The sequence below is a fragment of the Capra hircus genome, chromosome 8 (genome assembly GCF_001704415.2).
Source record: "Capra hircus breed San Clemente chromosome 8, ASM170441v1, whole genome shotgun sequence".
Classification (NCBI taxonomy): Eukaryota; Metazoa; Chordata; class Mammalia; order Artiodactyla; family Bovidae; genus Capra; species Capra hircus.
Genome location: NC_030815.1, coordinates 46107444 through 46132110, shown reverse-complemented (window position 1 = coordinate 46132110; position 24667 = coordinate 46107444). Strand labels below are relative to the sequence as shown.

The 24667-nt window shown below is 42.7% G+C and overlaps 1 protein-coding gene across 2 annotated transcripts in view; it reads right to left on the bottom strand.

Annotated features, from left to right (window-relative positions):
• MAMDC2 (MAM domain containing 2) overlaps window positions 1-24667 on the bottom strand; it is a 163746-nt gene that overhangs the window by 57597 nt on the left and 81482 nt on the right. For both annotated transcript variants that reach the window (XR_001295975.2, XM_005683720.3), the window contains exons 6-8: window positions 14056-14312; window positions 10284-10377; window positions 869-1012 (exon numbers count right to left, since the gene is read on the bottom strand). Coding sequence is in view for 1 of the 2 variants with exons in the window: in XM_005683720.3 (XP_005683777.2) it covers window positions 869-1012; window positions 10284-10377; window positions 14056-14312 (495 nt within the window). In the remaining variant the exon portion in view is untranslated. The remainder of the gene's footprint in view (window positions 1-868; window positions 1013-10283; window positions 10378-14055; window positions 14313-24667) is intronic.

The following is a 24667-nucleotide window of genomic DNA, read 5'->3' as shown; positions in this document are numbered from 1 at the left end:
ATATAAAATTACAAGTATAAAATTGCAAGCACCTGGTGAAAGTGAGGGGCCCTGAAACCAGCTTCATCAGCTTTCTGGTAAGTCACCCCCATACCCAGTATATAAATATTAATTAGACAGTAACCCTTTGAGAACAAGCCCTTTCCCTTAGTCTCTACTGGAGTGGACTTCACAAGGGCTGTCTTTATGGTGATAGATAATCCTTCCACTGGGGGAGCTCGCACTGATTTCTAAGAGCTTCGTGTAGGCCCATCCATCAAGTGCCCACCCAATACTTCCCAACAGCTGTGATAGCTTTTATGTCCCACCATGTATTATTTACTGCAATAAAACACATATAACACAAAATTTAGCATTTTAACCATTTTAAAGAGTGCAATTCAGTGGCATTCAGTACTTTCACAATGACTGTGCAACCACTATTACCCACTTCCAGAATATTTTCATTACCTCAAAAGAAAATTCTATACCCATTGAATAGTCACTCCCCACCCCCTCTCCCTAGCCCCTGGCAACCGTTAATCTGCTCTCTGTTTCTATGGATTTGCCTTTTCTGGATATCTCATGTAATTGGAATCTAATAGGTTTTTAAAGGTACTTCTCTATCTAAAGTGAAGAGCAATTTCCAAAGGCTTAACTACTTAATTAACCGGTAAATACATTTGCTAGAACAGCAACTTGAATTCCAGTTTTGAAAAATGGTCAAACCCAAGATTACCTATTGTCTTTGCTTCTTCGCAGCTGTCCCCCCACCCACCCCCCTCTTTCAAGCTGGTGTCTTGGTGAGAACAACTGGAAAATGGAGCATGAATACTAACCCCCACCGCCACCCCCACCACAACATCCCACACAACAGACTCTGATTTACCTAGGCCTGACGTGTGGTCTCCTGCCCGGTACATGTTTGGTTTTACTTTCACTCGGGTCCAGCCTGAACCTTCTTTGTCTTGGTAAAAGTTGCAGAGGTCTTCCTCAAAATTGCAGCTTGCTTCAAGGGCACTAAAAGGACGCTCTGAGCAAAGGAAAATCAAAGTTAAAGTAGGCCAAACCCAAGGATCTCAAAGGATGACAACTGATTGACAAATATGTACACATTTGTACTAGGGGAGCTTGGAGAAGCAACACACAACAAAAATATTTTTACCCTAATGGCATGCTGACAGGTTAGCATCAAACCCACGTTTCAGCATGACAGGAAAATTGTTCTTTTCCTCCCTTAAGGGGTAGAAAGAAGGAGCTCTGTTCACACTCTCTACAAAAAACCCAAAGGACCAGACTTCAAAAGAAATTCCCTTTCCTGATGTAAAGACTGAGAGCATTTATTCACATACTTCTTCACAAATCAAATTTCACTCATACAAAATTAAAAAGAAAGAGAAAAAGTATGGATTTTATAGAATTCTTAATTTCTTTCTGACAGATATATAGAAATAATATTTTCCAGAAATAATTTTCCTTTGTTGATCAATCTCTATGTCAGAAGCACAGCCACTGTCTGTTTATAATTGACGTTAGTAGCAGGAGCTGATTTGCTGGAAGAGAATCATTATTCAGTATAAATTACACTGTTCAAACACCGATTCTGTCACTGGTTCTGCTTTTATTTTGGCTTTTGATGAATTCTGGTGTCATTTACTCTGGTCTATAAACATCACCTCATCCCAGATTACCTGGAGGAAATGGAACATAAAAGGTTCCTGCTCTTTCAAAAATAATGCGGTCCTGGCAACAGGTAACTCTAAACCTCACTGTTCATATTGCCCACTGAGTCCAGAGGGGATGAGACTGCTGCGGTCTGGGACACACTCACTGTAGCCAAGTATAATCTTATTCTGCATGCTGACATATACTGGCTTAACCTTTTAGAGCCAGAGACGGCACTGTTTTGAATAAGCAGAAAATTATCTTTAGACTCAGTGGTAAAGAATTCGCCTGCAATGCAGGAAATGCAGGAGGCAAGGGTTTGATCCCTGGTCCAGAAAGATCCCCTGAAGGAGGAAATGGCAACCTAATCTAGTATTCTTGCCAGGGAAATTTCATAGATGGAGGAGCCTGACAGGCTACAGTCCATTGGGTCACAAAAGTGTTGGACATGACTGAGTGACTAAGCACACACAACCTTTTAGGGCCAGAGGTAGCACTGTTCTGAATAAGTGGAAAATTATCTCTGGAGAAACACTTGAGTTCTAGGCATTGGAATCTGATGAAACAGAGAGCTGTTTAGGGACAAAGACTCACTATTCTCTCAATTTGTCAATATTCAAAGTAAGAAAACATTCCAGTGGTCTGAGGAGCTGGCCCAACTAAGTGGATGAAAGACACATGACAACCAAATGCTACAAGGGATCCAAGACTCTATCTTGGTCTAGGAAAACAAACAGCTATAGAAGACTTTATTGGGGCAATTGGTGAAATTAGCATATGGACTATAGATTAATTGATAATATTGTATCAGTGTTAAATTTCTTGAATTTTATAATTATCCCATAGCATGTTGGAGAATGTCTCTGGTTTTAGAAAATACCTAATGAAGTATTTAATGGTAAAGTGAAGTGAGGTTGCTCAGTCATGTCTGACTCTTTGCGACCCCATGGACTGTAGCCTACCAGGCTTGAGGAGCCTCTCAGTCCATGGAATTTTCCAGGCAAGAGTACTGGAGTGGGTTGCCATTTCCTTCTCCAGGGCATCTTCCCAACCCAGGGATCGAACCCGGGTCTCCTGCACTGCAGGCAGACGCTTTACCATCTGAGCCACCACGGAAGCCTTTTAATGGTAAAAGGACATAATATCTATAACCTATTCTTAAATGGTTGATAAAGCAAATATAGATTTGGCAAAATCTACATTTGTAGATCTGGGTGAAGAGTATATGGGAGTTCCTTATCATAATCTTGGAAATTGTGTCAGAGTTTAAAATGATACAAAAGTAAAGAGTTTTAAAAATGCTAAATTAGAAAGAAAAGTAAGTAACTAACCACAATACAAAAAAAGAATAGGAAGAAAATGCTCCTACATAACTGGAATCTGATCATATCTGAGACAATATGCCTTAGCAACTATACAAGGAGAGGCCCCTGAAGAACTAGACAGAAGGAAAGAAAGAGAATTTTCAGTGCTCCAAGACTGGTGGTAACCCACTGCTCTGCCTGACTCTGTCAGCGTCAAGTTGAATCTTGAAGCTGTGCAGATAAAGTCATGAAGATATACATTTGAAAATGATTATGACAACATGCAAACAAAGATCCTTCGACATCCCCCCACAGAGATCTGAGCCCATGGGAAACCCCATAATGGTCTTCAGTCTTAGTCACCCCTCTTCAACCTGGTAATGAAAAAGCAGATGGAAATTCAGACCTACAGATAGCCACTCAGATAAGAAAATAGGGCAGCACTCCCAAAAGCCATGGATAAAGAGAGTGGAAGGTCAGTGACATTATGCATCAGGAATATATCCCAAGGATAATCTTCTTGGTCATCCAAAAGAGATCCATAACCCATTTCCTAGGTGTGTGGGAGGAGGTGAGAGCTGATAGTAAAACTTGTAAGTAAGCAAGGCTCTGTTGTCTCCATAGTGACAAACTGAGTCACACAGAGAAGATTTTTCTGAGGACACAGTTATATTCTTTTGCTAAACACTTAGTCCTAGCAGTGGATTTGTCAGGGGTCCTGAGACAGTTTTCTGATAAAAAGAAAACCTCAAAAGCATAACTTAAAACCTAAATCTTTTTTAACTAGAATGCTTATTCTAGCATAAGACACTATCTAATTTCTGAAGATGGGGGCCAGAGGGCTTATTATATATGACCTAAAGTGAGATCCCCAAACACATGAGGTGAATGAAAAGCCTTTGCTTCAGGCTTGTTTCAGAAGTATGTGTCAAGTGGCGATTGAATTTGAGGAGTGTTAATAACATATTTGAAGCATAGGAAGGAATCAGAGGAAATTGGAAGCTCCTGAGCATTAGTTGATCACCCTGTCCCATCAAAAAGAAAAAGAAAAAGTTCTCTTTGAGCCTCACAATGTACCATTTAGTTAATTACTTGATTTCCAATGTTTGAACTTTTTAGAATCAGGAGGCTCTGAAGATAAACTAAACTGATAGAGGGAGAAGATAAACTAGTCTTCATTGGAGAAGAATGGTTGGGAATATTTTTCATCTTTTCCTCTGCTTCATGGAGTTCATAGAGATGAACTCAGTATCAGTCCTTGAGATCTAAGAGGCTTATCAGCCCCTGTAGTGCTAGAGAGACTTTGGGTGTGGTGCTCTTTAGACTGTTAGACTTGCGCAGTAGCTCTTATTTTAGCACAGGCCAGCCTAAAAGCAACCTACTCCAGTACTCTTGCCTGGGAAATCCCATGGACGGAGGAGCCTGGTGGGCTGCAGTCCATGGGGTCGCTAAGAGTCGGACATGACTGAGCGTCTTCACTTTCACTTTTCACTTTCATGCACTGGAGAAGGAAATGGCAACCCACTCCAGTGTTCTTGCCTGGAGAATCCCAGGGATGGGCGGAGCCTGGTGGGCTGCTGTCTACAGGGTCACACAGAGTCGGACAGGATTGATGTGACTCAGCGGCAGTAGCAGCCTGAAAGCAGGCTGGGACAGCTCAAAGCTGGCAAGGGAATACAGCGAGTGGGACCTAGCACCAGACTGAGGAATCACGACGGAGCAGGGCTGGGTCACTGATCAGGCTGTGGAGATGCTTGAAGGCCTCTGAGTTAAGGAAGACTGTGACACCTGCAGCTGTAGCCTAGGCAACAACTGGAGCCACATTTCCAAACCAGACAAGAGGTCTAGGCAGTGTGTTGTTGGTGAATGGTCAATTTTGGGACTTAGGCCTACACAGACATCCTTTTAGAGGTATATCTGTGAGTGTTAGTACTCTCCCAGAGCCTGGCCTGGGTGTGGGGTGAATCCAAGGCCAGAGAGGAAGCTAGGTCTGCATATGGCAGAGACTGGAGCTCTCTGTTTGGCAGCTGGGCATTAAGGCAGTATTTCTAGAAGTGAGAAGTGAGTGGAATCACCTGTTAGGTATTCAAGGACTTACAGATTAAAAGGAGAGCTTATTCCTATGGTCTAGGTTCTGGGTCAAATGTGGTGGATGGTGAGTTTTCAGATGGGAAAGGCCTGGAAAGGGAAGGATGGGGTAAGGTTTCACTATACTCTGTAAGCATCCTCGGGAAATATCTGGGGGGATGACAAGCAGCTGGTGCTTAATACCTGTGACTCTGAGATAGGTCTCAGGTCTGGGAAACTAGATTAATCTAAGAGCAACCAGATGGTGGGAACAAGATGCTTCATATGTTGAAGTAATTCCTGTCTCAACCTACTAGGGAGATGAGGGAAGAAAATCTCAGATCCAGCTGGGAAAAGCAGAGACGATAAGTCTGGAGGTAACCAAGATGAAGAAAAGAATGTTGGTACCTATTATGAAACAGAAGGACATAAACTATTTGTGAAATGTAAAAGGAAGTAGGAAAACTAGAGGGCTCAGCCTCTAAGACTCAGAATCTGGCCAACAGGTGCTTAATGAAGGGCACAAAACAGGCTCCAGCTTACACATTCATCAAGGCAGTGCCCTTTGCTGGTTCTCTTTAGTTTCTATCTGACTCCCTGTTTTCTAGGGAATGAATGGTAGTATTTTGAAAATTATGTAAATAATATTAGGTCTCATGACCAAGCATTTTCTGTGTGCCATACTGTTCCAAGTCTATCACAGACATTATTAAATCATCAATCTTCCTGACAATTCTATGAAACAGATTCTTCCATCCTTGTCCCATAAACGTGAAAACAGTCTCAGAGACATTAGGTAACAAGCTGAAGGTCACACAGCTTGTAAATGGCAGAGTAGGGATGTGAGTCCAAAGTCCTGGTTCTTAAGCACAATACTTTGATTATGCAGTTAAACCATTTAAAGGAAAGCTGGTATACTAGGAGATTCTGAAGACCAATAGGGAACCTTGGTTAACTATATAAAAATGTGAATCCCTCGTAGTCCCTATGGAGGAAGGGTCTTTATCTGGGCTGGATTTCACAGACTAAGGGGTCACCATCTCTCTTAACAAATGGTCCTTATTTTGCTGGAATCTTTCTTTTCTTTTCATCAGTCAGTCGAAAAGAGTTCACATATATTCTGTATCTTGGTGGTTCAGTAGATTCTATCACCTTCCAGCTGCAGCTTTACTCCACTTCCTATCCAGTATAGATGCTAAATAAACACCTCTTCTTCTATATGCATAACTTGGAAATATTTTTAAAAGTTCAATGTAAATGTCCAGTGACTGAGAAGAGAAAATTTCTAAAAACAATGTTAAAGAGGTTGTAAAATTATTATTAACATCACTGAAACATTAACTGATGGAATTAGGGAGCAATCATATTTAAAGAAGTAAAACCACTTTGGTTTCTGTGTTCTGCCAAACTTAGAGACTCTTAATTTTTGATTACTGTTAGGATTAAATCACTTTAATTAGAGCATATAAATATGTAAATCAAGTCTGTTCTGTTTCACTAGTTTTGTTTTTTTTTAAGTAGAATTAGTTAAAACTAATATTTGATTTCAGCTAATTAGCAAGTTTCTCTGTAATTTGGAGGTAACAATTTAGCTTGAGTGAAAAATATTCTAAGCTCCTCTGCTTATAGAATATATTCAAAATTGGGGGCACTCTCTGTCCCCCTTCTGATGTCTATGTCAGAAGCTTTCTCTGTCCCTTTTTATCCTCTAATAAAACTCTGCTTCACAAAAGCTCTTGAGTGATAAAGCCTGGTCCCTGGTCCCGAAGATAAATCTTCTTTGGAGATCAAGAATCCAATACCATTCACCATAAGATATCATCTTGGGGGCTTGTCTGGGATCTTCAGGACAAGCTTTCAGCTTTTCAACCTCCTCATCAATTGAAGGCTTCCCATGGTGGGTTTCTCTACTTCAAGGAAAGGACTTTCTTCAACTCTGTAAATATCTTCACCAACAGCAATCGTATGTGACACCTCTTCTTGATCTGATGCCATCTAACAATCCTAAGATGGACTGATGCAACGATGGACATAATATGAATTTGTGACTGTTTTGCCCCATAAAATCCAGAGGAAGTGATGGTATGCAACCTTTGAGGCTGGGTCATAAAAGGTGCTACAGCTTCCTCCTGGTTCTCTTGGAACATGGCTTCGCCGGAAGTCAGCCAGCAATGAAGTCTGACAGCCCTGAGACCACCTTCCTGGAGAGATCATGTGTAAGTGGTTCAGGAGACAGGCCTAACTGAGCTCCCAGACAACTGCCAGCAGCAACTGCCAGTCACGTTTATGAGTCGGCACCAAAACACTCTTTTCATGGTTTTTCAATCTTTCCTGAAGGAAAGACCTTTTGCTTAAGAAGGAAAAGGGAAATTTTATGGAAACCTGTGAGGATGTAATAGAAGAGGTCGAGAAGGCTGAACAGGAAGGAGGCTGGCAATTCCAGAATGCCTTGGTAGAAGGAACTGCTCAACTATCTCCCCCTAGAATTTCTTCCATCTCTGGGTCACTCCAGATAAGATTAAAAGTCCTGAAGAGAGTTTGGTTGGCCCCAACTTGAGGCATCTGACAGCTCTTTGGTTGATCCAGTGTGATCAGATTTGCAAAGATGTAAAATTTACCAAGACCCGTGGTTGGTATAGGTGTGTAGAAACAGGCATTCTCACATGTGACTGTTGCAAGTAAGTAGTCTTGGCTTTTTCTGGAGGCTGATAGTACCCTAAGATACACACACACACCAAACACACACAACATATTCTTAAGGACATACTCTTCAATCAAGATGTTTCACAATGTAAAATTTTTCTAAGAGAAAAAAAATTTAGTTAATTGAGTGATGATATACATAATTGGTTATTTTATTATTGCTTGGAATAGCAACATTTGTTATTGTTGTTCAGTAGGGAAGCTAAGTCATGGCCGACTCTTTGCAACCCATGGACTGCAGCATGCTGGGTTACTCTGTCCCCAGCTATCTCCTGGAGTTTGTTCAAATTCATGTTCATTGAGTCAGTAATTCTATCCAACCATATCATCCTCTGTCTTCCCCTTCTCCTCCTGCCTCCAATCTTTCCCAGCATCACGGACTTTTCCAATGAGTCTACACTTTGCATCAAGTGGCCTAAGTTTTGGAGCTTCAGCTTCAGCATCAGTCCTTCCAATGAATATTCAGGGTTGATCTCCTTTAGGACTGACTATTCTGGTCTCCTTGCAGCCCAAGGGACCCTCGAGAGTCTCCTCCAGCACCACAGTTCAACAGCACCAAGTCTTTGGCTCTCAGCCTTCTTTATGGTCCAACTCTCACATCCATACACAAGGACTGGGGAAAAACCACAGCTCTGACTCTACAGACCTTTGCTGGCAAAGAGATATCTCTGCTTTTTAATATGCTGTCTGGGTTTGTCAATGCTTTTCTTCCTAGGAGCAAGCATCTTTTAATTTCATGGCTGCGATCACTGTCTGCAGTGATTTTGGAGCCCAAGAAAACAAAATCTGTCTCTGCTTCCACTTTTTCCCCTCTGTTTCCCTGAAATGATGGGACTGGTTGTCACGATCTTAGCTTTTTTAATGTTGAGTTTCAACCTACCTTTTTCACTCTCCTCTTTTACTCACATCAAGAAGTTCTTTAGTTCCTCCTCAATTTCTGCCATTAGAGTGCTATCACCTGCATATCTGAGGTTGTAAAATTAGAATGTCCTAATTGTCCAACAGTAGGAAACTGTTTAAATAAATGATGATAAAGCCATATGCTAGAGTGCTTTATAGCCATTAGAAATTACGATGTAGTCCCATAATTGTTTACATAGATACATATCCATTATGTACTATTATATGAAAAAAAGCAAGTTATATATAATATGTATAGTATGACCTTATTTTTGTAAAAATAGATACATACATATATGCACATTACAAAAAGAATATATTCAAAACTATATTAAATTAGAGACCAACTCTATCTTAAGCAAAAGTTACACTACCAAAACCAAATTCAAAAATTTACTTCCCACACTCCAAAACCCAGAACAGTCTCCTTAATAAGATGGATGACCACTGTGTCTCCCTGGGGCCTCTCAAGGAAACAAATTCATTAAAAGGTAAGGTTGACTGCATTTATTTGTGCATGTGTGCATGCTAAGTCACTTCAGTTGTTTCCAACTTTGCGACTCTATGGGCTATAGCCCACCAGTGCTCTGTCCATGGGATTCTTCAGGCAAGAATACTGGAGTGAGTTGCCATGCCCTCCTCCAGGGGATCTTCCCGACTCAGGGATCAAACCCACGTCTCTTATGTCGCCTGCATTGGCAGGAAGGCATTTATCTGGGTTATCAATTATAGTGTCACCCTTCTAATTCTAAAGTATTTGTTTTCTAATTCACTTTGAATTGATTTGCTTACCTATTTCCCAGAAAGTAAAAATTCCCCCTCTTTTCACAAACACAAAATTTACGGAAATTACAAAATTGGTCATGATAAAATTCAATAGAAAGAGAAATTGAATACGTACTCTGAAGTCAAAACCATCATACAGATGTATGCTCCTGCTGCTAAGTCGCTCAGTCATGCCCGACTCTGTGCGACCCCATAGACGGCAGCCCGCCAGGCTCCCCCGTCCCTGGGATTCTCCAGGCAAGAACACTGGAGTGGGTTGCCATGTCCTTCTCCAATGCATGAAAGTGAAAAGCGAAAGTGAAGCTGCTCAGTGGTGTCCGACTCTTAGCGACCCCGTGGACTGCAGCCCACCAGGCTCCTCCATCCATGGGATTTTCCAGGCAAGAGTACAGGAGTGGGGTGCCATTACCTTCTCTGATACAGATATATGCCAAATACTAACATCTTTAAACAGGAGGACATTTAAAAATTAGGTTCATAAAATTAGAAAGAGTTCTTATAATTCTACTCAGTAGTTTTTGAGAGTTTTTTCTGTCTACTCTACACACATGTCTATGGACCCAAGATTTAGTTTAAAGAGAAAGATGGAATGGGTGGGGGGAGTTATTTAATTTTAATTTCTTAGTACGTAGAGAAGATAAAATCTCCTTAACTCAGGAAAACTGACCTCTGGTGTCAGGAAAATCAGTTTCATTCTGTGAGAGGAAAAAAAAAGAGTAAAATAACAGAGAAATGACTATTTGGCTAAATAATTTTTTAAGGATGAGATAAAAAAGGAAAAGAGGAGGAAATTAGAAGGAATTAAAGCAAGTCCTGACCAGGCATCTGTTGAGAAAGGAAAATCCCAAATGGGAGGAAGAAGAAAAAGAGAATGCTTACCTGTCTGATTTTGGCAGTGAACAGGAGAGAAAGAAATATCATCCAGGGCCACATACCCTCCTTTAGGACCATTGAAGGCAACTTCAAAAATAACCTGCAGAGGAGAAAGACATGTTACTTGTTTACATATTTTCTTTTAGGCTTAAATGCTTGTAACTATGACTTAAAATGGTGTGTTGGTTGAGCCAGGTATATAGGTATTTGAGCAGCTTCCCTCCCTCACAGTTTCTTCGGGGGAGAGTGACTACTAAGCCTTAAGTTGCATTTTATTGGTGGAATTTTTCGCCTCCCTTGCGCGTCAAAGTACCTATATCACTTGCTGATAGAACTGCAGACTCAATAATCTGTTTTATGAACTTCAATTAAAGAGGCAGCATGCTGCTTGCAGAAGGCGATCCTGCCCTTCACAGAGCCCTAAGCCCTTCCCAGGTTCTCTTTTTCATGCATAAAATTCTATGTCCATCTGGACAAAGATGCAGCAATCAGAGATGATTACCTGATGCCTAAGGCAGAATCAGGCCCAGAACTCCAGTGTACAAATGCTAGGATTTTGGCATATCCTGACATGCTCAAATAGAGAGAAGATGGGATTATTAATGAGTTCAGGCCCCTTTAGTTATACTGTCTTCTCTGCCACCAGTTTTGAGTTCAATGGATGACTTTCTGCTTTCCATGGGGATCAAGTATGGTGAGCACAACACTCACCTGTGTTGGGAAAACCACCGAAATATGCAGACTATCCTGCTGGATTGATAACATAAGATACGCTGTTGAGCAGGGGTTGAAATCCGAGTGCCCACCCAGGCCAGTTACATAATGTAAATACGTGATATGGGTTTCATCTGATGCAGCAGGAAATGGTGTGAAATGGAGAGCCAGGCTCATCTACTGGGGGCAGCTGCTACTTAGCCTTGTCAGTTGCTGGCAGGTGCAAATTTAGGCCTAACATGCCTGGACTCACCAAATTGTCAAGAGGACTTGATCACTAGATTTTTATTTGAAATCTTCAGATTTTTCAATGTTGACAATTCATTCAAAAACTAAAACAAATATGTGTGCAAAATAAAACCAAACAAATACCACTATAGCAGCTAGACAAATCACTATAGGCTAGATCTGATCCATGGGCCTCTAGTCTTCACCCTCTGCTAAGGAGAATGGTGTCTTAGAGGCAGACAGACCAGAGTTCAAATCCTGTTGTGGTCATTTTACTAGGTGACCTTGGGGACATAGCTAACCCTTTCAGAGAAACACTTTTCTTGTTATAAAATAGACATTTTAACATCTTCCTTGTAGGACTGTAGATGTGATTAAATGAGATACTGTATATATAGATCCTATGGAGTCAGATGCATAACAAGCTCTGAACTAAATCCATGCCTTTTTCTCCAGGGTGACCCCCTCCTGAACTGGTATTCATATTTGAGTCTAGTTGGCCACTAATTAACTCTAGTTTGTCCTTTTTATCCTCTAGGTCTCAACTTCTTAATTTTTGAGAAAAGAGTTTGGATAAGATTGTCCGTTTCAGTTTGACAACAATGGTCCTTAGACACTTGGCCTCTCCAAAATCTAAGACAACCCTGGAAGTTTGTCTCTGGCAATGGAGGAAGGGCTGAGAACCAAGGGGACAGATTTGGGTGAATGAGGAGGAGCAAATTCAGTTTACAAGCTCAACATAGGCCTATGACATTTCATTTTCAAGGTGATAAAGCCAACAACAGATTGATCTTACTGACTGATCTAAATACCCTTACTGAATAAGGATATTTCCAATCATAATTAGCAAATCACAGCCTCTGTGTCATTGTGTTCTCTATTGTTCAGATATTTGTCTTCCTTTAAAAAATTCATTTGAGAATATGGGGACATTAAATTCGCTGATTTCCTTCCGCAGGGTAAGTTTCTTTTCTCGGAAATTACCAGGAGCCAATAATCCTGATGTAATGAGTCCCAACTGCCAGGGCAAATTCATGCATGTGTGACTCAAAAGGATATGTACTTAAGTTTAGTAGTAAACTTAAGCAGTAAACAGAAATGGTAACTTTTCAAGCACTGATTAAAAAGAAAATTCAGCAAAGTCTCACTCGTATAAATGTTGCCCCAGGAGTTTACGGTTGGATGAAAAGAATTTGCAAGGACAACGCCTTCACTGTGCATGTGACTTGTGACTCTAATAGAAGGAAAACTTTCTCAAGCAGCATGTGCATTTCTTTTTCTCCTTGTAACCCACACTCACAGAAACTTTTCCACTGGGCTGCAAGAGCAAATCAAGGCCTGGCTAGACTTTGGAATAGGAAATAGCACACATACTACAAAAGTCCCCTCTCTGGGGCTGTCTGGGGTAGGGGGAATTGGAAGAAGGAAAGGGAGTGGCAGGCACACAGTCCATGGACAGAACACTTCTGAAACCGAGACCCCACCCCAACACTCACTGAAACACCACATCAGGTGAGCAGATGGCACTACTGAAAAGCATCCAGAGGATCATCGGCCTCTTTTGCACTCTAAACGGAACTAGGCAGGATACTGCAAAAAGTGCAAAGTGAAAGCAGGGGATGTTCACAACCTGTGGGGACTAAGACTCTCTTTAGAGCCCCAGATCTGCAACCACAGAGCTCCCCTCTTCCTTCAAATTTAAGTCAGATTTAGTGCAGGAAACTTTCTTAGCACCCTGGCACTCCCCAGTGGTGTGACCTAGAACAAAACAGCAAACATCTTGTGCTTTGCATTTCCTCCTCTTTCATCTGGAATACGGGGATAATTTTATCTACTTTGTTGGATTGTTGTCAGTACAGAAATACATGTGTGCGTGTGCGTGTGTGTGTGTGTGTGTGTGTGTGCTCAGTTGTGTCTGACTCTTTGCAACCCCATGGACTGTAGTCTGCCAGGCTCCTCTGCCCATGGGATTTCCCAGGCACGAATACTGGAGTGGGTTGCCATTTCCTTCTCCAGGGGGTCTTCTCAAATCAGGGACTGAACCCGAGTCTCTTGCGTCTCCTGCGCTGGCAGGCAGAATCTTTACCACTGTGTCACCTAGGAAGCCCAGAATACATGCATAGATATGTATTAACATATGTGCTTACAAAAAGGTCTTCAAGGATGAATACCAAGATGTTAGTTCTTTTCTTTGCAGGGCTGGTGTAGGGCGTTTTAGTTTGTTTTGCTTCTCTGAATTTTCTAATTCTTTTGCACTCAACATTTACCACTCATGTAAATGAATAGTTTTAAACCATAAAAAGTTTAGAGGCCCCAAGGCTTGCTTCAAATTAGGGGCAAAATCATGTTTATTTCTGATTTTTATGACATTATTTATACTGTAAAGGAGAAAAGAAAAAATCAGTCATTAAAAAAAAAAAATTTAGAAGGAGTGTTCCCTCAGGTAAGGGGAACCTTCACAGCTGCTGTCAGGAGCTGAAGTTTGAGAGTGAGATTCACGTAGGAGTTTCACTAATCTCATCTGAACTCACACGACCACAGTGCAAGTTCAGAGGGAGAGTGTGGCCAAGAAATCTAGTTGGTTGACTGGCTTTCCCATATTTGTCTTTATTAAGAAACACTCTTCTAGAAAATGAAGTGATAGAGGAGGAAGGCAGAGAGAATACAGAGGAAGGGAGAAAAGTGGGAAAGGCCCAGGAAGGGAAAAGGGAGATTGAGACTGAGACACAAAGGAGAAGGAGGAATGAGTGTGAGACTGCAGTGTCTCCTGCTCCACGTCTGGGTGCGGTGGCATCTCTGCAGAGTGGCCAGGCCAGGGCACACCAGGCACACGTACCTCCTTGGGGTATGGGGCACTGAACTCCACCTCAGCAAGGTTCCAGACAGCATTCCCTGGGTCGCCCACTTTCCAGATCTCCTCATAGAGGCCAGCTGCATCCCTCGTGTACACAGAGAAGATGTTGCCATTCCTCTGCTGGAGTTGGTAATAAAATGACAGGCAGCCAGACATGGGGGCCGTGGTCATCGGGGAGATGAGCTGGGCCACCTCCTGGAAGTGCTTGATGTAGACAGAGTCCACGTACATGTAATGGCCTGAAATCGCACAGAGAAAACAACCTAAGACAGGGAGACACATTCTCAGACGCAACTACACAATTTGGCGTTTACTTCAAAATAACCCGGTGGGGAGAGGAAGAGAGTGAGCTGTAGATGAAAGAAGTTTGGCAATAGGTTGATGAAAGTTGCCGCTGGGAGTTAAGTAGCGGAGTTTACTGTGCTCTGCTTAATATAAGGACCATTCTTTCCCTTTCCTTTACCTTTGATTGAAGTAAAACATACATATAGAAAGGTAGGTATGTCATCTGTAAAGCGTTTGAATGTTTATAAGCTGAACACAGTTGAGAAAAAAAGCAGGACGTGACCCCGACGGCTCCTCCAACAAGCCTTCTTTGAGTGATAAGGTTTCTAAGAGCACGCCAAGCGCACCATCTGTTCTCCTCTACATCTTTGCCACATACGTGTAATGTCACTGTGCGTTCTTTCAGTGAAACAAAGATTTCGAATTCAAACTAGATGACAATTTGTACCTCTTTAATAGGGCATGTGGGTCAGTCAACACTGTTGACAGGGTTAGGATTTGGGAAGTTGAACTTGGGACCAAGCCCCCTTCCCTCGATGGTTGGCAAGGCCTTGGTGGACTTCAGACCTAATAGCTGATCTTCATTAGAGGCATTTTGGTAAAATAAAGAAAAAGAGAGGTGGAAGTGGGAGAACCTGGATTTTGGCATTAAACGCACTGGCTTTGAATCCATTGCTACATCTTACGCCCTGTGACTTTGAGCAAGTTACTGAATATCTCTGGACTTCACTTTCCTGATCTCTAGAATAAGAATCAAATATTTCTCTCACAGGGTTGATCTGAATGTTAAATGAGATTGTGTATGTGAAGTGGTTAGTGTGTACCTGGCACATTGTAATTGCCTAAGATAATTGTAATGAAGTAAAGGAATGCCATTGGTGTTTTTATACCATGCACCTCCCTTATGGTACCATTAGTATCAGCAATTTAATTTATTTATTAGTCTAAATTTATTTGAGCTGCAGTGACAGAGGCGTGCCAGGCAATGCAGCTGTGATAGAATGGCCTTTCTATTTATAAGCTCAGAACAATTACAGCTTAATGTCTTTGCTTTTATTACATGGTACCTGGTTTATAATCTTTTCTTTTATCACCAGCAAAATAGCAGTAAGTATATTAGGAAGAATATATGCATTCACATGCTGGACACTTGCTTTGCAGCTAATACACCGCCTAGAATGTGGTGGGCCCTCAACAACTGGGGATTCAAAGCAGAAACATGGTCTCAGAACAATCCTCACTGCAATATGGCAGAGGGGAAAGGTGGATAAATTAAAGCTCCTTTCTCCTGGTAGCAAATTGTTCAACCCACTCTGAAAAATCTCCCTGGCTTAAATAGAATTGTCTGACTATCTTGCCAAGCCATGAGACTGAATAAACAGAAATCACAAACTCAGATGATCAAAGGAGTCAGTCAGATCAAGTATATGACTGAAGTGGAGAGGGTCAGGGAGAAAATGGAGAGTGATGGATTAGCCGCCAACAGTGGAAATCACATTTCACCAGCAACGGGAAGCAGATATCAAATTTCCCTGAAAAAAATCAGAAAATCTGATAGTGCTGGGTCTGTATTCTTGGCCTGTGACAGCCAGCTGGGGGTGAGGGGTGCTGGCCCTGTGCGTGGACCCGTGCTCCTTCCTGAGAGCCCATCCCTCTACTTCCTGCCAATGCCCTCATATCAGCCAGGGGCTGCAGGCTTCTCCTGCTGAAACTCAAAATCCAGATTTTTCTGGCAAATCCATTGATTTAAAAATGATACCACCCCTATTATTTTGTTAGGGTTACCATAACAGTAACTTAAACTGGATGGCTGAAACTAAAGAAATTTGTTGTTCCACAATTCGGGAGGCTAGAAGTCCAAGGTCAAGGTATGGGAACAATTAGTTCCCTCTGACAGATGTCAGGGAGACCCTGTTCTATGCTTCTCCTAGCTTCCATGGCATTGGCAACCTTTGACCCTGACTGATAGATCTCTGCCTTCAGAGATCACATGGTCACATGGTATTCTCCCTTCTAAGCTTGTATCTCTCTGTGGCCACATTTCCCTTTTTTTCATACTGGACTTGGGCGGGGCCAGGGCCCACCCCACTTTAGTATGACCTCATCTTCACCAATTGATCTTCAATGACCCCATTTCCATTCCCCCATTCTGAAGTTCTGGGGGTTAGGACTTCAACATATGGATTTTGAAGAAATACAATTCAACCTATAACACCTGCCATCACAATTTTTTAAACTCTGTGAGTGCCAAATAAACGTAACTGCAAGACTGGCAGTAGCTGATGAGCTCCCAGTTGGCTGCCTCTGGGGAGGGATTTTAAAGGAAGAATCAGAATGTGGGACTGAGCAGAATCCAGGAACTTCTGATGAGGAGGCAAGGCCACGAGCAGCCCTCCTAAGCTCAGTGTCCTCTGAAGCACTGCTGGTGGCCAGACAGACATGAAGAAAGAGTTCAGGCTACCCGGGTGAAGCACACCTCCAGAACTCCAGGAGACCTCAGGACGCCTAGGAGGCCTCACAGATCCACTGGAAAGCATTTGTTCTCTTTCCAGAGTACATGTTTAGGAGCAAGGCCTCACACTCCTTCCCATTATGAAGATATCTTCCTCACAGCTGACAGATATCTGACAGTGGTTCTTAAAGGCTACTGACTCACCTCCTGGGTGGACAAAATTTAAATACCTGAATTTGCAGCTAGTGCCTAGTTAACAACCCATGCACCAGACATGAGGCCAGTGAACCACAGTCCCACTCCTGCTCCCAAACAACAGCAAACACAATGTGACCTGCCCAAAGTGAGTCAGAGAGGCTGCTGGGAATCTGACCAAGCCTGCTGACACCAAGTCTCGGATGGAACCACTAGACCAGACCACAATCTATTGCCTCCCCACCCTTTCCTCTCTGTCATTCACTTGTTGCCAAAGTTGGGTACTATTTACTGACTATCTGAGTAAGACACTTTCTGACTGGGAAACAGAAGGTAACTCATCAGAAGCGTATCATCTCAGTTGAAGGAATGTGGATGATTCAGAAATCACCAGGTGTCAGCCCCAGGAGGCTGGGCCAGAGGAATGACCACCAGCCCGGCTGAATATGTGTCTTCAGGTACAATCTGCTCAGAGGTTGGGAGCAGGTGGTGGTACAGGCACTGTTTTGTGTACCCTTCCAAGGGGAATGAAGAAGGCAGCCTGGAGTGCTTGGAAAATTATGGCCAGTGTCTTATAAGAACTTTTCTGCCCTGCTCAACGAGGCCAACTCCTCAACTAGTCCAGGGTTCTGGAACCTCCAGAATCTCTAGAAGAAGCCTTTTAGAAAGAAAAATCAGATCCTTTATCTCTGAGTAGATTAAACTAGCTATAGATAGATCTTAGGTGGAAAGGATCCTTATAATCAACCAAACCATTGGGGATCCTATTAAAAGAGCAAAACTCTCTGTGACCCAAGCCAAAGCTCAGGCCCTCTGGCAAAATGCCTGCACTAAGAGCACATGCACACTCTCTTCTGAAGAGGGCTTCCCTCCTTTCCTACAGCAGCTTTCTGTATTAGCTCAACTTTTCATGTGGAACCAGTGGCTCACTGGTAGTCAGCCATTTCCCCTTGAATTAGGAAAAGAACTTTGAAGGCAGCTCCTGAACTTCTATTTTCAAACAGTGTGGCTAACCAGCATTCCACAGAGATTGCCGTTGGCTTGGCTGCGATGCCAATGGCACCCTCTGACTCAGCTGTGATTCGGTCCTGTTGGCCACATTTGTGCTCCAGTTGCGGTGTCTGCATCTGTGTCATGGTTGTCTGGACGAGCTGTCTTCTGGGTGTGGGGGAAGACCCAGAGAAAGGCATGCCAGTGGGTCTGCTGCCACTGTGAGGAGGCAGCACCCAAAGGCATCTAGTTACCATGCCCGCTCTCCAGTCTACAGGTCTGGCAGTTACCTGCTAAACCTTTAGTTCCAAGGGTTTGGTTAAGTTTTACTATAATAGAGTCTGACTCTATAGTAGAGTCAGTATATGAAGTGGGACTTCTAGTTTCTGCTAAGATCTCAGTGATAAGAACAATGGGGCACAAGGCCCTCTATTTTCTACATGGTGGTGCTAAACTATCCCTGTTGTATATGCTACATTGTGGCAGACCTGGAATCTAAACCTGCTCTACCAGATTAGACCCTTTCACCTCCCCACTAATCCTAACCCTCCCTCCTCACCCCCCTCCGCCGGCCTGTATATATGAGAAGGCCAAGGAGGGATCAGAGAGACTGGAGGCAGAGTTTCTTTGAAGAGACCCGTGGAGCTGACCTGCCATGTGTTTCCTTTTGATCCCCCAAGAGAATGGGAGGGGATTGCTTCCCCTTTCTTACCTTTACCAAGGGAGGGGGTTTCAGAGAACCACTTGCGGAGAAGATAGGGGAGGGAAACTACCATCTAATCTCATCCCACCCATGCTTGCAAGCTCCTGGGTTTTGTGACTACCTTGGGCCTTGAGAGGAGGGTGGCAGTTACTGAGAGAACTCCAGGGGTAACTGGAGTTTGTGGGTTGCAGAGGCTGGGCCTCTGTATCAGAGCCTTGACGGCATGCAGCTAGAGGCTGTAGGGACCTGGGGGCAGAAGGGACAGAAAGGACTTTTGTTGCCAGTGAGCTGGACTTCTAGAGTTTGATGGGGGAGACATCTGAGTTTTCCTGAAGCCTAGGTGGAAAACTCAGAAGGTAGCTGGGCTAGAATGCCTGAAAGGACTCTTCTCAAAAGGACTGCATCCAGGGCGGTAACCCTAACAAAAAGGGGCTGGTGGGGTCTACCCCATAACAAGCACTAAGGGGGATTCACAGATGGCCAGTCAGAGTGCATCATTTTTGTCACTGGCTATGAGAGATATAGCCAGCATCCAGCCACCTGCAGCATGAAGGTCATCGACTCCAGATTAAACAGCACAGGTCACATGTGACCTTTTGTCCCCTTCCCTTTCCCATCTTGCCTCCCCCAACCCTGGAGAAGCCAGAAGCAGCATCGTGAGTGGGGGAAGACGAAGAAAAGACCAAAGGGAAGAAGTATGAAGAAGTAAAGCCCAATCCCTTCTCTACAGCTGATCTGTGTTCTGGTTGAAGGATCGGAAATTGGGGTTCCGAATCAACTGAACTTAATCCTTAAAAATAAGGTGGTTTGTTAATATCAGAAGGTGCCTGGAAAGCCATGGTGAAGTCACCCATGGACAGAGAAAGGAGGTCCAGCAGAGCTTGCATAAAGGTAATGGTGAGAAAATTAATAAAGCTGCTTCCCTGCTGAGTGCTTTTGCGATGACCCAAATGGATCGGTGCAGAGAGAGAACGAATAAGTGCTATGAAGATGATGCTTGAACTCAATCCAAAGTGAAACGAGGAAAGAATGTTGTGAGTTATGGAAAGATGATCCATCCATCTCAGGGTCTTTGATGGAGTAAAACAACTGACCTTATTCTACATTTTGAAACTTTGTTCAGCTCCTTCTGTAGCAGCACCATATGCAGACCTGATTTTTAAAATTTTAGCAAAGGAACAGATTTCCCTCATTATCTTTCCAGCAATTATCTTCTTTTTGCTAAGACATGTAGGAAACAGTAATGATCTGAGCTGTCAGTAGCTTATCCCCTGAAGGATTTTGTTTCACTTCATAAAATATTAACAAAGGAGAGAAATCCACATGTGATGAATGCAAATTGAGTAAGAAAAAGCAAGATAATAGCCCAGCCCCTCCAGGAGTCTATCAAACTCCTAGTGCATTAGTCATTTCCACCATAAGTCAAGAATTTGAACACACAGTGATTGTTTGAAAAATCTGACTCACTGTTTGAGGCTGTTAAAAACACACAGACAAGTGAAGGAAAACTGACATCCACACAATATTTTTTAGATATTACTTTCACTGTTCTCTTTTCTAAAACACATAGGCCAGAGCCCTCCAGAGAAGACTTCCTTCGGCATCTCTGCAGCTCTGAAGTTTCTGAACAGGCACATAGCTTCCCTCACCCCTGCTGTTTGTTTCTCCAGTTTTTACCTGAAAGCAAAAGCATAAGCTGCTTCCAGGATATGAATGAACAGGAGATGAGTTTATATAGAGCCAAATCTGCCGCTGCGGGCAGACAGCTGAACCATTTAATCTTTCCTCTGCCACCCAAATTGACGGAGCTCAGGGAAAATCAATATACCTGGTAGAAGGCAAATGTAATAAGAAAGGCAGCCTTTCTCTTATTTAGAGCATTGGAGGCTTTTTTTCCCCAAGAGTAATCCTGGTCAAACCTTTGAGTCGTATGAGCAAAAAGTGTTTCAAATAAAAAATTTAAGAATTTTTAGAACTCATCTTTTTTAGCCCCATCCTATGTAGGGAGAAGTCTCACCTAGGAGTCTAAGTGTGAGGAGTGTGAATGTCTGTGTGTGTTGGGTGGAAATGAGAAGGCTTTTTAGTTATTCACTGGGCAATACCTTACTCCAAAAAGAGAAGCCAAAGTGAGATAGCAGAGAACAGTTGGAAGAAGTGAATGGAAGGTAGGCATCCAGGCTTCCTGCTGATCACAAGCAGAAATACAACCTAGGCTCTAGGCCCTACTCTGCCATTATCACACGTGCCACCATCTTTAAACACTCCAAACATCAAAGAAACTATCTATTCTCATGCCGGGACACCTCTGCATACACTATTCTTGTCTTCTCCTTATCCATCAGGCCAAGTACCAGTTCTGATATGACTTCCTGTAGAAAGCCTTCCCCAAATTCCAAAACCGAGGTGGTCTTTCATTTTTCTGTGGTCCCATACCATTTATTTCATAATTCTACTAATCATACATCCCTATGCATATTTACATAGTATCTCAGTATTTGAACGTTTTGAGAAAGGCCATAATATATGTTAACACAGAAGTATATTAAAGGCACTGAGAAGCCATCAAATAGAGGTGTCTGTTTAGCTTTCTTTAGCTCAGCGTTTCCCCAGTTTACTTGATGACGTATATAGCCCTTCTTCTTACATAAGGATTATTATATTCAAATAGTGGCGTTCTAGGGAACAGTTGGAAGTTTTTGTATCACTAGGTTATGCAAGAATACCTGGTCTATAAAGAGGGCTTATTATGTATTTGTTGAATGAATGAATGAGCAATCAATGAAAAAGCCTCATTGTGATCAATGAAGAAGGCTCTGACTAGGCTGATTATAATTGAGGATTGCTGGAAGCAGGTAAAAGTCTCCCTAGAGTTCATCTCTTCAGTTCAGTTCAGTTCAGTCGCTCAGTCATGTCTGACTTTTTGCGACCCCATGAACTGCAGCACGCCAGGCCTCCCTGTCTATCACCAACTCCCAGAGTTCACCCAAACCCATGACCACTGAGTCGGTGATGCCATCCAGCCATCTCATCCTCTGTCATCCTCTTCTCCTCTCACCCTCAGTCTTTCCCAGCATCAGGGTCTTTTCCAATGAGTCAGCTCTTCGCATCAGGTGGCCAAATTATTGGAGTTTCAGCTTCAGCATCAGTCCTTCCAATGAACAACCAGGACTGATCTCCTTTAGGATGGACTGGTTGGCTCTCCTTGCAGTCCAAGGGACTCTCAAGAGTCTTCTCCAACACCACAGTTCAATAGCATCAATTCTTCGGGGCTCAGCTTTCTTCACAGTCCAACTCTCACATCCATACATTACTACTTCAGGCTCAGGCTCAAATACTTCGCTGGGCCTTCATACTGATGTCAGGGGACTAAGCAATGCTAGTGGGCAAAGCTGCCTGTCTTTGGGAGCAGTTCTAGAATAGCCAAGGGAGAAGAGAAAAGATAGGAAAAACGGAGAGGAAGAGATGGGATGGGGAGAGGGAATGAGAGGAGAGCAGTGAGTACCTATGGCAGGGCTGACATGCTCTGCCACCAATCTTTGTGCTCCTCAGGGATGGCCACATCATCACGCCTTGATATAGACGTTAGAAAATCTACTGGTCAGGATATTAGAAAAGCCAGGTCCTCTTTTTCTCATTCCTTACTCCATTTAATCCTCTTTTTTCTTTTTTCTAATGCCAAGTGCAATGTGTTTATACATATTCAGGACGGACTCAAGGCATTTTATTTTTAAAATTAATTTTTATTGGTGTATAGCTGACTTAAAGCCAACTTTTTTTTTTTTTTTTTGGCTTAAACTTTGAAAAAGTTGGCTTAAAGCTCAACATTCAGAAAACGAAGATCATGGCGTCTGGTCCCATCACTTCATGGCAAATAGATGGGGAAACAGTGGAAACACTGTCATACTTTATTTTTGGGGCTCCAAAATCACTGTAGATGGTGACTGCAACCATGAAATTAAAAGACGCTTACTCCTTGGAAGAAAAGTTATGACCAACCTAGATAGCATATTGAAAAGCAGAGGCATTGCTTTGCCAACAAAGGTCCGTATAGTCAAGGCTATGGTTTTTCCAGTGGTCATGTATGGATGTGAGAGTTGGACTGTGAAGAAGGCTGAGCACCGAAGAATTGATGCTTTTGAACTGTGGTGTTGGAGAAGACTCTTGAGAGTCCCTTGGACTGCAAGGAGAGCCAACCAGTCCATTCTGAAGGAGATCAGCCCTGGGATTTCTTTAGAGGGAATGATGCTAAAGCTGAAACTCCAGTACTTTGGCCACCTCATGTGAAGAGTTGACTCATTGGAAAAGACTCTGATGCTGGGAGGTATTGGGGGCAGGAGGAGAAGGGGACGACCCAGGATGAGATGGCTGGATGGCATCACAGACGCGATGGACGTGAGTCTGAGTGAACTCCGGGAGTTGGTGATGGACAGGGAGGCCTGGCGTGCTGTGATTCATGGGGTCGCAAAGAGTTGGACACGACTGAGCGACTGGACTGAACTGAAGAATAAAGAAAACAGCATACAATACCAGAAGGACGATCTAAGTTGAGAAATGAGAATTCTAACAGAGGACCAAAAATCAAAGCTACAGTCAAGTACACTGTAACTGAAATGAAGAATGACTGTGATGCACATATTATTCATAGGCTGAACACAACTGAAAAAAGGATGTCTAAGCTTGATGTTCTCTTAGTAGAAACTTCTAAAACTAAAAAGCAAACAAACAAACAAAAAAAGACAGAAAATAAAATGCAAAACACCATAACATTCAAGACCCGTGGGAAAACTGCAAAAGGTTTAACATACACATATGGAAAGATGACAAAGAGAAAAAGGAAAAAGAACAGAAGAAATTCTTGAGGCAATAATGATGAAGAAATTTCAATCAAATTAATGTTAGATTACTCACTGGAAAAGGCTCTGATGCTGGAAGGGATTGAGGGCAGGAGGAGAAGGGGACGACAGAGGATGAGATGGCTGGATGGCATCACTGACCCAATGGACGTGAGTCTGAGTGAACTCTGGGAGTTGGTGATGGACAGGGAGGCCTGGCATGCTGTGATTCATGGGGTCGCAAAGAGTTGGACACGATTGAGTGACTGAACTGAACTGAACTGATAGTTGACTTACAGTATAGTTTTTGCTGTATGGCAAAGTGAATCTCACAGATACATATATATATACATGTATATCCACATTTTAGATTCCATTCCTATATAGGTCATTACTGAGTACTGAGTAGAGTTCCCTGCGCTATACAGTAGGTTCTTATTATCTTTGTATATATAGTAGCGTGTATGCGTCAATTCCAACCTCCCAATTTATCCCTCCCCTACTTCCCTCTTGGTAACCATAAGTTTCTTTTCTGCAACTACGACTCTATTACTGTTTTGTAAATGGGTTCATTTGTACCATGTTTTTTATTCCACGTATAAGTGATATTGTATAATATTCGCCTTGTCTGACCTCATTCAGCATGGCAATCTCTAGGTCCATCCGCGCCGCTGCAAATGGCATCATTTTGTTCCCGTTTTGAATGGCTGAGTAATAGTCCATTGTGTGTATGTACCACATCTTCTTTACCCATCCCTCCATCGAAGGACTTTTAGGTTGTTTCCATGCTCTGGCTATCGTTAATAGTGCTGCAATGAATACTGGGATACATATATCTTTTTAAATTATGGTTTTCTCCAGATATATCCCACGAGTAGGATTGCTGGATCATATGGTAGTTCTACTTTTGGTTTTTTAAGGAACTTGCATACTGTTGTCCATAGTGGCTGTACCAATTTACATTCCCACCAACTGTATAGGCTGGTTCCCTCTTCTCCACACCCTCTGCAGTATTATTATTTGCAGATTTTTTGATGATGGTCATTCTTACTGTTGTAAGGTGATACCTCAATTATAGTTTTGATTTGCAGACAGGAGAATGTTGGAGCCCACCAAAGATAGGCCACGCCCAGGGGC